This window comes from Phaseolus vulgaris, chromosome 4 (genome assembly GCF_000499845.2).
Source record: "Phaseolus vulgaris cultivar G19833 chromosome 4, P. vulgaris v2.0, whole genome shotgun sequence".
Classification (NCBI taxonomy): Eukaryota; Viridiplantae; Streptophyta; class Magnoliopsida; order Fabales; family Fabaceae; genus Phaseolus; species Phaseolus vulgaris.
The window spans coordinates 11807255-11818520 of record NC_023756.2 but is presented as its reverse complement, the minus strand read 5'-3'; the positions used below and the strand labels follow the sequence as shown (position 1 = coordinate 11818520).

The window sequence follows — 11266 nt, the reverse complement described above, 5'->3', positions numbered from 1 at the left end:
ACAGTACTCTCATCCAAACCCATCTACACAAAAAAATCTAACCTCAAAATTATGAGAAAAATGATTAATTTAATTAATTTTTAAAAGAATGTTCCTAATATACTATATTCGTTCTCATTATTAGTTATTTTTAACATTTTATTCTAAATATTTATTATATTTAATAACGGTATATAAAGTTAATATTTTATAGAAATTACAATGCCTTAGTAATTAAAAAAGTTGTTTAACCTTTATACAAACTTATTATGGAAAAAAGTTTAAAAATAATATTTTCTATAATTTTTAAAAACTTGTTTTTAATTTATAACTAGTTTTAACCTATGAAAAAATATTATCTTATGCTAAAAGAGTATGCAATTACAAAAATGTGTTGTTTCAAGAACACTCACATGTCATGTTAATCTGTCATGGTGAGGAATAAAGGGTCACAATTTCATAAACCTCCTCTGCAGAGAATCTTTTCTTTTGCTTTTCTTTGTGAAGATATATTGCTTCACTTTATTATGACCGTAACAAAAGGAGAAGAAAAATGGATGAAAATTCTGTACATTCATTAATTAATTATGAACTGTTGGTTTGTGAAGTGGTGCAGAGTGTGAGCTTTGGCATTTCCGTTTTGCTTTCTCAGCCCGTGCCTTCTGTTTGTCTTGGTGTGTGCAGAGAAACGGTGACACCTGGGAAACGGGTCTGCAAATTTTGGAGATTTGTTACAGATGAGTTTCTGAATATATGGCAGAAAAAAATTCGATTTTTTTCATTTCGGTCAATTGTGCAAGTTCTTAAGGTAATTAAGATCGTTTTTCGTTCTATTTTTGTTGCTGTGTGTTTTTGTTCTTCAGATTTTGAATTTGGCTAATGTAATGAAATATTTTTCAGATTTTATCAACTAGTTGGTTATGGATGACTAAATGGCAGTTTCTGGAAGAAGCTTATGAAAGTCTGCAAGTGCAATAACCAGATTTGCTTGATTTGGATTAAAATAGAAGCAGGGTATGTGATATCTATTGTATTCTAAACATTGGTACCCTCATTACTTTGTTATATCATGGCTGAACCTTTTTACTTAAGTGTTTCTATTCTACCTTCAGCTTTTTTCCTTTTAGTTGATTATTCCATGAAATAGTGAATTTTCTTGAACAGCCTTGCAGAATTTTTGCCCTGAATTAACTCATTATTTCGTTCATTCGCACTAAAGATTCTATAGACCATTTTTTCAGTTCAACATATTCTTGCCACTTTCTTATGCATGTGTTCTTGGAATTGCACAGAATCTGCCCGTGGATGTGAATCTAGAGCACATTAAAATACAACAAATTCTCCTTTGTCTGTAATGGGAAATAGGCTTCATCTTTCGGTGCTTCTGGTTTTGGTAACAGTTCTACTTTCAATCATTCACTCGGAGCAACTGCAATCCTCTCTCTCTCAGACCCTCCTAAGAATTCAACAGCTATTGAACTTTCCAACAGTTTTAAGCTGCTGGGACAACAACACAGACTTTTGCAGCACGGATTCCACATCTTCTCTCACTGTTGTTTGCTATGATGGCACCATAACCCAGCTGCACATAGTTGGTGAAACCAGAGCTCTACTTCTCCCTAAAAATTTCTCAATAAATTCCTTTTTCACAACACTGGTTAGGCTTCCCAGTCTCAAAGTCCTCACTTTGGTTTCTCTTGGCATATGGGGTCCATTGCCTGGTAAGATTGCTCATTTGTCATCACTGGAAATTTTCAATGCGAGTTCAAATTTCCTATATGGTTCCATCCCTTCAGAGTTCTCATCACTGTCACATCTCCAAACACTCATTCTAGACAACAACATGTTTTCTGGCCATCTTCCTGAATGGATCGATTCCTTTCCAGCCTTAACTGTGTTATGTTTGAAACACAACTTGTTCAATGGTTCACTTCCGGATTCGCTCAGTAGCTTGGAGAATATGAGAATTCTTTCACTTTCTCATAACCACTTTTATGGACCAGTGCCTGATTTGCGCCGTTTGGCAAATCTCCAAGTGCTGGAATTGGATGATAATGCTTTTGGACCCCGGTTTCCCCAGCTTGGTGACAAACTGGTTACTCTAGTACTAAGAAACAATAAGTTCAGGTCTAGCATCCCTGATGAAATGAGCTCATGTTATCAACTTGAGACACTTGATATCTCAGCAAACACATTTGTTGGACCATTCCAACTACCACTAATGTCACTTCCTTCTATTACGTATCTGAACATTTCTGGGAACAAGTTAACAGGAATGCTTTTGGAGAATCTGTCTTGCAATCCTGGACTTGAAGCAGTGGATTTATCCTCAAATCTTCTGACTGGGATCTTACCAAAATGTTTAATCTCAAATGCCAATGATAAGACTTTCTTGTATGCTAGAAATTGTCTAGAAGAGACAAATCAAAATCAACACGCACTACCCTTTTGCCACACTGAAGCCATAGCTGTGGGAGTAGTACCTGAGGGAAAGAAGCACAAGCGAGTATCTAAGGCAGTTCTCTCCCTTGGGATAGTTTGTGGTATATTTGGAGGAGTGGCAATTGTTGCACTGCTTTTTTTCATTATCAGAAGGGGAAATGTCCAAAGAAAAATCAAGAATCCTCCATCAAAATTAATATCAGAAAATGCTGCTTCAGGATACACCTCTAAGTTACTCTCTGATACAAGTAACTCCCTCACTCTGAATAGCATACTTTGTCTGTGTATGTGTACACAGGCACATTCCTAATACAATTTTTGCATTTTTCAACTTAGTATTGTGAAAAATCTCACATGCAATTGTTAATTGGTGCCAAGAACTATTGGACTCTGCACACTCTAGGCTATATATAGCCTACTACCATGGCGAATAGGAATTTTGTGTAAACAAATTATATTATCACCATAAAAAATAACAATACTATTATAAATGCTTAAAACTTTGTTATTTGAAGAAAATTGGGTAATTCAGTTCAGACTTTAGATGCTTGAGTTTTATTCAATTCTTAATGGAAATATAAAATTGCATTTGTTTTTGCCCTTGTGTGGCATCCTTGAGGCTTTGATATACAAAATATCAGAAATCCACCAGTAACAAATATTACTAGATTAGGATGACAAGAATTTAGAAGAGAGCATATGGAATATTAATTATTATTTTTATTTCTGAAATGCATTTGCATATGAAAGATAGATGACAACTATTTATTTTGCCTATACTAAAGGGTATATATCTCAAACAATGAAGTTTGGAACAGTCGATCTGCCTCCTTATCGAGCTTTCTCACTGGATGAGATTGTAGCAGCTACAAACAACTTTGACTCGGTTTGTTTTATGGGTGAAGTTTCTCAGGGAAAGGTAAGTCACTTGTTTTAATTATAATGTCTATGTTGATTATAGAATACTATTCCTCTTTGAGCCATAAGATTTATGAAATATGTTCTTGCATTGCACTCATGGTTTTTGATGAATTTGGTATAAAAGAATGAGTGGCTTGACTAAATCAAGAGGGATGGATTGGTTTTAAAACTTTCCACAAAGATTTCCCTTATTTCAAATTCTTTTACAAACACTTTTTATTTGAAAACCATAATGCACTACACTTGTGAATCAAGTTTGATACAAGATTGGACAGAAACACAAATAAAAATGATAAAACAAAAGAAATAATGCACAAGAGATTTTATACTAGTTCAGATCCACTAATCCTATATCCAGTCTCTCAAGTTATTCAACCTTAGAATAGCTGGTTCCATAAGAATAAATTTGTACAAAGCAACCTGCAATTACAAACTCAACACCACAACAATAAACTCTTGAACACCTTCAAAAGATATCAGCCTCTATTAACTCTTGATCCTCCAAGAAGATATATGCATTATTAACTCCTGATCCAACAACAACAAAACGGAAACACACAAAAATTTACCAAAATTTCACAGCAAAAGTAATATCACAAGTATTTTGATCATATAGTTTTTTATTAGGAAATCTTGTAAACACACTTTGAGAGTACGAAAATAGCTCAGATGATCTTTATTCAATTCGCTCTTATGATAGTAAACGCATTTGAAAGATTGAGATTCAATCACTATTTATAGAGTTTTGAAAAGGCTGATTTAAAACTGATATTCACGCATTCAATTGATTATTTCAAGCTCCTAATTGATTCTTCTAAATGAAATTTGAAAAACAGTTGCAACGTTTTATGTTTTAATTAGTTATGACACGTGTTAATTGATTAAACCAACTTTTCATTTAATGCAAAAAATACATTTAATCGATTACGCAAGATTGTAATCGATTATTTCTCCGCAAACTTTGAAAACACTTAAATTGTTCTATGGTTTAATCAATTAACAAAAATGATAATCAATTATACTATTCTGAAACCTCTCTTGAACAGTTTAATGGATTATTTAGAAACTTAATCGATTAATAAAGGTCATAAAACTTTTTACTTATAATTTTAACTCTATGAAAACGCTTTTCTTTTAACTGATTATAGTATAGGCTGGGCTGGAATAAAATACTTTGTGAATACATTGTGCGAAAAACTCAAACAACACTCAATCCTCAATGAAAGCAAAAACACTTAGACACATCTTCAGCATCTTCTTTCTTCAATCATCATCAAAACATCTTCATTTAAGAGTTTAGTCTTCTTTTTTAAGTCCAACAATCTCGCCCTTTTTTATGATGATCCACACTTCATGTTCATTACAAATCTTTTTTTTTTATCAGCATTGCAAATCTTCATTCTTCTATCTTGGCTTTCATTCGAGTCTTCACATCACATAGGTACATAAGCATAACAAGGAACTCCCCCTTACTCTGAAAGCTCCTTCTTTCTCTATGCTCCCCTTGCATAAAATAGAAACAAAAACAAAATAAAGAGACAAGATTAGGACTCCAAAAAACTTTAAAGTAATCTTTAAAACACTTGGCATGCATAAATTCTCCCTCTTGGGCATTATAAAAAAGAAAGTATAACAAATGTTTATAACAAACTGCATGTGCTGAAAAATTCTAACTATCAATATTTTGAATCAATGATCCTGGAGAAAAACGTAAATTTGAAAAACAACAGTTTCTGGAATAATTGATTAATACCATATATGAATGATAATCCTGGAATGTGATCAAGAAAGATTCCAAAATCTTCCAACTATTATTGCATCCAAAGGATTTGAGCACAAAAGTTTCTAGCGGTTATAAACTTGGCTTCTATAGTTGAGAAGGCTACACAAGCCTGTTTCTTAGAATGCCAATAAACTAAGGAACTTCCTAATATATTGCAAGTGCCGCTTGTGATTTTCCTATCAATTTTACAGCCCCCAAAATCAGAATCAGAGAATCATATTACACTTAGTGATGCTCAAGCAGGAAAAGTTCCACCAATGCTTCTAGTTGTAGAAGGTCCAAGTAAATCTGTGTGAATTAGTTCAATAGGTTTTGAGTTGATAAAACATTTTTCTTTGAAAAGAATGCTTGACTTGTTTTCCTTTTTGACATGCAACACACATTTTATCATTTTGAAAGTTTAGTTTTGGCAAACATGTTACAAGATATTTTGAGATCAATTTTCCTAAATGAGACTTACGTATATGAGTTGCTCTTCTATGCCACAACCATTCATTTTCATCATTTGCAATCAAACATGATATGTTAAATGATGCATGATTTAAATCGACCACATAAATTTTATTATGTCTTTTTCCAATAACACAATTTTATCAGAACAATTTTGGACAATTATGAAGTAGTGGAATTAAAAAATTACCTTCAATCCTTTGTTACATAACTGGGCTATACTTAGGAGATTGTGCTTTATTCCTTCAACCAACAAAACATCCTTTATTATCACAGTCATAATATGCCCATCAGCTTGATGAGGAAAGTAATTTGATTTGTGTTTCATCTTAAAATTATATATTTTTTCTTATGTTCTTCAGATGCACAGAGGTCAACTAAAGGGCGGTTTACTTGTTGCCATTAGAAGTGTAAAAGTCACCAAAATCTACAGCACTCAAGATTTTATGCATAACATGGAGCAGATATTCAAATACCGGCATCGTCATTTAGTCAGTGTTCTTGGACATTGCTTTGAATGTTATTTGGATGATTCAAGTGTCAGCAGCATATTTATTGTCTTTGAGTATGTACCAAATGGCACACTCAAGAGCTGGATCTCAGGTGATTCATAGAAAGGACTGAATATGGAAGTTTCTCTTGATGAAGTTCTATCAGTAAAATATCTGTATATTTTTTTAAAATTGCAATATTGGTTAAAAATATTAAATATGAAAGTAAAATATCTGTTTATCAATTTCATGAAGTTCTATCATTAAAATATCCGTATATCAATTTCATGAAGTTCTAAATTTGTATCATATGAGCCGATAACAATAAGTTTTTTCTTGTAAAACCATTTATTTCAGTTACAATGGAAGATTGAGACAATAATGACGTTTCTCACAACCTCCACTTTCACATGTTATGTGGCAGATAGGCACTATAGAAAATCCCTGACATGGATGCAACGCATAGAAGCTGCTATTGGAGTAGCAAAGGGCATCCAATATTTGCATACAGGAATTGTACCTGGTGTATATTCAAACAATCTCAAAATCACAGATGTTTTACTTGACAAAAATTTTGTTGCAAAAATCAAAATTTATGACTCGCCTTTGTATTCTCCCATGAGGAAGGTATGAATTATTCTGTGTTCTTTTCTGAGAAAAAATAAACTATGTTTTACCATAAAGTTTGGTCTTTTATTTTGTTTGATAAAATTGACTTCAGTTAGTATTCACCCCTGCTTATTCTTTCAGGTTGGGCAAGGTAATCCTTCTAGAGAATTCAAAAGTCCTAGCGCTAACAAAAAGTGAGTGAGGGAAATTTACTTGGTTTTGAGCTATATGTACTCACTTTCTGTTAATGGAAAAGAGGATTCATCATGCTTTAAATCCAAGTGCATGAAAAAAATTATACTGTGATACAGATATGAAAATAGAAAGATTTTGATTTAAAACATGCTGTGGTTTTGCAGTGTAATACAGGAAGACAAGTCTGATGTATATGACTTTGGAGTAATCCTGCTGGAACTCATTCTAGGAAGGACAATAAAGTCGAGGAATGTGGACACTTTAAAAGATCTGGTAATGAAGGAGATTTTGGTTTATTCACTTTTTAACCCTTTAATTTTTCAAATTGGAGAACTTAGAACTTTGGTATCCAGCAGACATCCTGGTAAGGATGAATCTGGTGCTATGTCAGAGTGTTTAGCACTAGAGAAAAATAGTAGTACTATGAAACAGCCATCAGACAAAAAGGTAGTTGATTTCCACATAATCTCACACAGATATTAATCAAATGTTAAATAAATAAAAAATCACAACAAAGCAAGGAGGAAAATTTAAGATATAAATTAGTTATGAATAAATAAGGCTTTTTGGAACAAGCAGAGTTCGGACTTACACTCACATGCCCAAAAGTATTAAAATAAACAATTAAATTGCAAGATTACAGCAGGTTCCATTAACAATACCATTTTAATATTTCTAAACAAGCCTATGTATGCTTGCCATTAGTATGAATTTATCATATTTGAAAACATTTTGTTAACTAAGATGTTAATTAAATATAAAAAAATCTTCATTCACAAGAAGCAGGACATTGGATATATAATGAATAAGGAGTTGAGAATAATTAAACATGTGACCTGAGTTAACATGCTCATAGGGTATCAAAGTAAACTATTACTTTGCAAGATAATAATAATATTTTGACTTAAGTGCATCGTTATACCTTCCGATAATGTAATTATGCAATTTTAGTTCTTCAAGTTTCAATTGTGCAACCTGAGTCCTTCAAATATAGAAATACTGTGATTTTGGTCTCTCTTCTAGTCTTTTATTAAACTTTGAACATACAATGCTAAAGTGACAACTAATTTGTTATTTGCCACATTTGTTAATATGACTTAATTTAATGTTTGCTCTTTCTCAGTACCTGAAGGATTAAAAGTACAATTAGGCTTAGTAGTTTTCATTAACTTGCACTTTTATGATTTTGTTTGTATCTTGGATCATGAGATAGTTGCAAGCAAGCATAACAGCTGATGGTGAAGCAAGGAGGAGCATCATAGATCCAGCAGTTCGCAAGGTGTGCTTAGATCAATCATTGAAGACAATGATGGAAATTTGTGTAAGGTGCCTAGTCAAAGAGCCAGCAGAGAGACCCTCTATTGAGGATGTTTTGTGGAATCTGCAGTTTGCAGCTCAAGTCCAAGATGCATGGATAGGAGACTCTCAAAGTGGTAGTGATGGCTCACCTATCTCACCTTTGGCATCTATACGAATGACCTTCCATTAGTGTCAATACAAAGGTTTTAACTTTTTTGGTTTTGATGTGTGTGCCTCAAAGGTTAATGTTTAGTTGTTTAGAGAAGGTGAGTTTCAAGTTTACAGCAACAAAATAGTGTTAGTTCTTGTTGTAACCTTTCCCCCCTAAATTACCTGAGATTCTAAAGAAAGAAAAAATTAGTATTTGTGGTGACTTGTTGCTCAAATAGTGTAACTAAAGGAAATGAAATCACATTCATGATTTTATGTGCTTATTTTTTTCTTACCAGAAGCCAAGTGACAAAGCAGATTGGGCGATGTAATTAAGAGAAAAAGAACAAAAAATTTAAAATAAATTATCAATATCATTCTTAAACTATTATCTTCTCTCATAAATAATCCAAATATACAAAAGCTGTATAATGAATTATTTTAATATTATAAATAATCCAATGTAGATACTAAATATCAAAGTACCTTTCAAATTTATTCTTCAATTTGATTATATGTCAATATAGGGATTAAAAGTAACATATATTTAATATTGAGAGATTAATTATATAATTTTATTATTTTAAAGACTACTAAGGGAGGGTAATACTTAGTGGAAATTGGTAGTTTATTTAAAGTAAGATCAACAATATTGAAACAATGTGTCATGATCACGTGTTAAGGAACGCCGTGTTAAGGAACACCGTGTTAAGGAACACCGTGTTAAGGAACACTGTGTTAAGGAACACCGTGTTAAGGGACATATGATTGGCACAAACACTTGCATGGTATTTGTTTCGGAAAATGATTATTTGACACCTCCAAACCGTTTGCTCTAATTTACACCTGTGTGACGTGGAGGAATGGATGATGTGGCATGGGCACTTTTGGTATTTTTGGTAAAAGCAACGTGGCATGTGATCTGAAAAGGGGGAAGAGTGTATTAGGGTTTGAAATTCAAATTTCCCGCAAGCATAGGAACGTGTAGAGATAGACGAATGGTGACTTCGGTGACGAAGTTGTGTACGGTGACGGCGGAGAGGGCAAAGGTGCGAACTGACGGTGACGGCGGAGTAGTGCAAACTGACGGTGACGGCGGAGTAGTGCGAACTGACGGCGGAGTAATGCGAAGTGACGGTGGTGTGCGAAACGCTGCGAGGAAGGAGGAGAAGGTGGTTTTCGAAACGCTACGAGGAAGGAGGAGAAGGTAAGTGTGTTTATTTTTGTGTAGTGATTGACCAAATTTGACTGCTATAGTGGATGTATTTGAGATTGTGCATGCATAACAAGAACCTGTTAAAAAAGCATCATCTGTTTATCCAGAAATTTAAAGTTAAAAATTCAATGTGTAGGTAATTTCTTCTTTTTTTTCATAGACAAGATGATAGGTAATCTTGGGAACTGAATCTGTATAGGGTGTGTGACTGTGAAGGATTTTGGATTGATGTTCTATTTCGTTGGCTGACGTTCGAAATTGATATACTGATATAGCATGATGTGGTGTTCATTGGAACCTTGGTAGTGAAAGTGGGGACCCATGTGTTAATTAGTGGGGACCCATGAGTAACTTTGTGCTTGCTCATCGGCTTCAATTATTATTTTTTATTCCTGGAACTAGAACTGAATATTGTGTGTAGTTTAAACATAGTTGGATGGTATGAATGTTAATTGGATGGGTTTTAGCATGATGTGGTGGTCAATGGAACCCTTATAGTGTAAGTGGGGACCCATGTGTTAATAAATGGAAACCCATTAATTACTTTCTGCATGGTCATTGTCTTAAATTTTGTTTTTGGATTCCTGGAAATGGAACTAATTGTTTTGTGTAGTTTAGACATAGTTGGATGGTATGAATGTTAATTGGGTGGGTTTTAGCATGATGTGGTGGTCATTGGAACTCTTATAGTGTAAGTGGAGACCCATGTGTTAATAAGTGGGGACCCATTAATTACTTTCTGCATGGTCATTGTCTTAAATTTTGTTTTTGGATTCGAAGAACTGGAAGTGATTGTTGTGTGTAGTTTAGACATAGTTGGATGGTATGAATGTTAATTGGGTGGGTTTTAACATGATGTGGTGGTCATTGGAACCCTTATAGTGTAAGTGGGGACCTATGTGTTAATAAGTGGGGACCCATGAATTATTTTCTGCTTGGTCATTGTTTTAAATTTTGTTTTTGGATTCGAAGAATTGGAAGTGATTGTTGTGTGTAGTTTAGACATAGTTGGATGGTATGAATGTTAATTGGGTGGGTTTTAACATGATGTGGTGGTCATTGTTTATCATATTTGGTTTGGATTTCTTTATCATTGTTGTTAAATTGCATGTTGTAGGTTGATCGTCTACAACACCTTTTTGAAATTCTTGACGAATTTTCTGGAAAGAGTGGTGCTCAAATTTCACTGGTAAAAAAAAAATGTTCCCCTACAACCGAATAGGTTAGTATTGACAGTAATATTCATATTTATTTTGATTTGATATTTTCTCTAATTTGGTTTGGAGTTAATATTTTGAATTCTTCTTTAGGGTTAAATTTATTTTGGTTGTATGCAGTTATGACTGTGGTATTTTAGTTGTGAAATATATGGAGTTGTGGGATGGTTCACAACACTTGGAAGGGAACACCTTTCCCAATTACACCACGGTAAGAGTTATTTTGATTACTTAACACATTTTATTTATAGTTTTGGTGATTGCAAATTGATTCCATGATATATTATTTAGAAGGAGCTCCTACGCTTTCGTCAAGAGATGCTATTTTCGTGGGTGCTGCATGAGTCTAACGTTCAACGAAAAGCCGTATTGACAGATTTGGAAGTAGATTGCCCTTGATTTTTATTGGACTTATTTTGAATGTAATTGTACACTTTCAATTGTAACAAAAAAAGTGTTAGTTATTATGAGTTGATGTGAACAATGTAGATACTTTTATTTCATGAATGGAAGC

General features: G+C 33.5%; 1 protein-coding gene across 2 annotated transcripts; it reads left to right on the top strand.

The window, feature by feature from the left end:
• Nucleotides 1–375: 375 nt before the first annotated feature.
• On the top strand, nucleotides 376–8603 carry LOC137837284 (probable inactive leucine-rich repeat receptor-like protein kinase At3g03770). 2 transcript variants are annotated; one of them, XM_068646243.1, is made up of 9 exons: nucleotides 376–787; nucleotides 880–993; nucleotides 1272–2669; nucleotides 3207–3340; nucleotides 5938–6178; nucleotides 6491–6693; nucleotides 6817–6869; nucleotides 7035–7143; nucleotides 8084–8603. In XM_068646243.1, exons 3-9 carry the CDS (start codon nucleotides 1334–1336, stop codon nucleotides 8357–8359), a joined length of 2352 nt encoding a protein of 783 aa, XP_068502344.1. In that variant the 5' UTR covers nucleotides 376–787; nucleotides 880–993; nucleotides 1272–1333; the 3' UTR covers nucleotides 8360–8603. The 2 variants fall into 2 exon arrangements, with proteins under 2 accessions (XP_068502344.1, XP_068502345.1); XM_068646244.1 differs by having other exon boundaries at nucleotides 421–787; nucleotides 3240–3340.
• Nucleotides 8604–11266: the final 2663 nt, after the last annotated feature.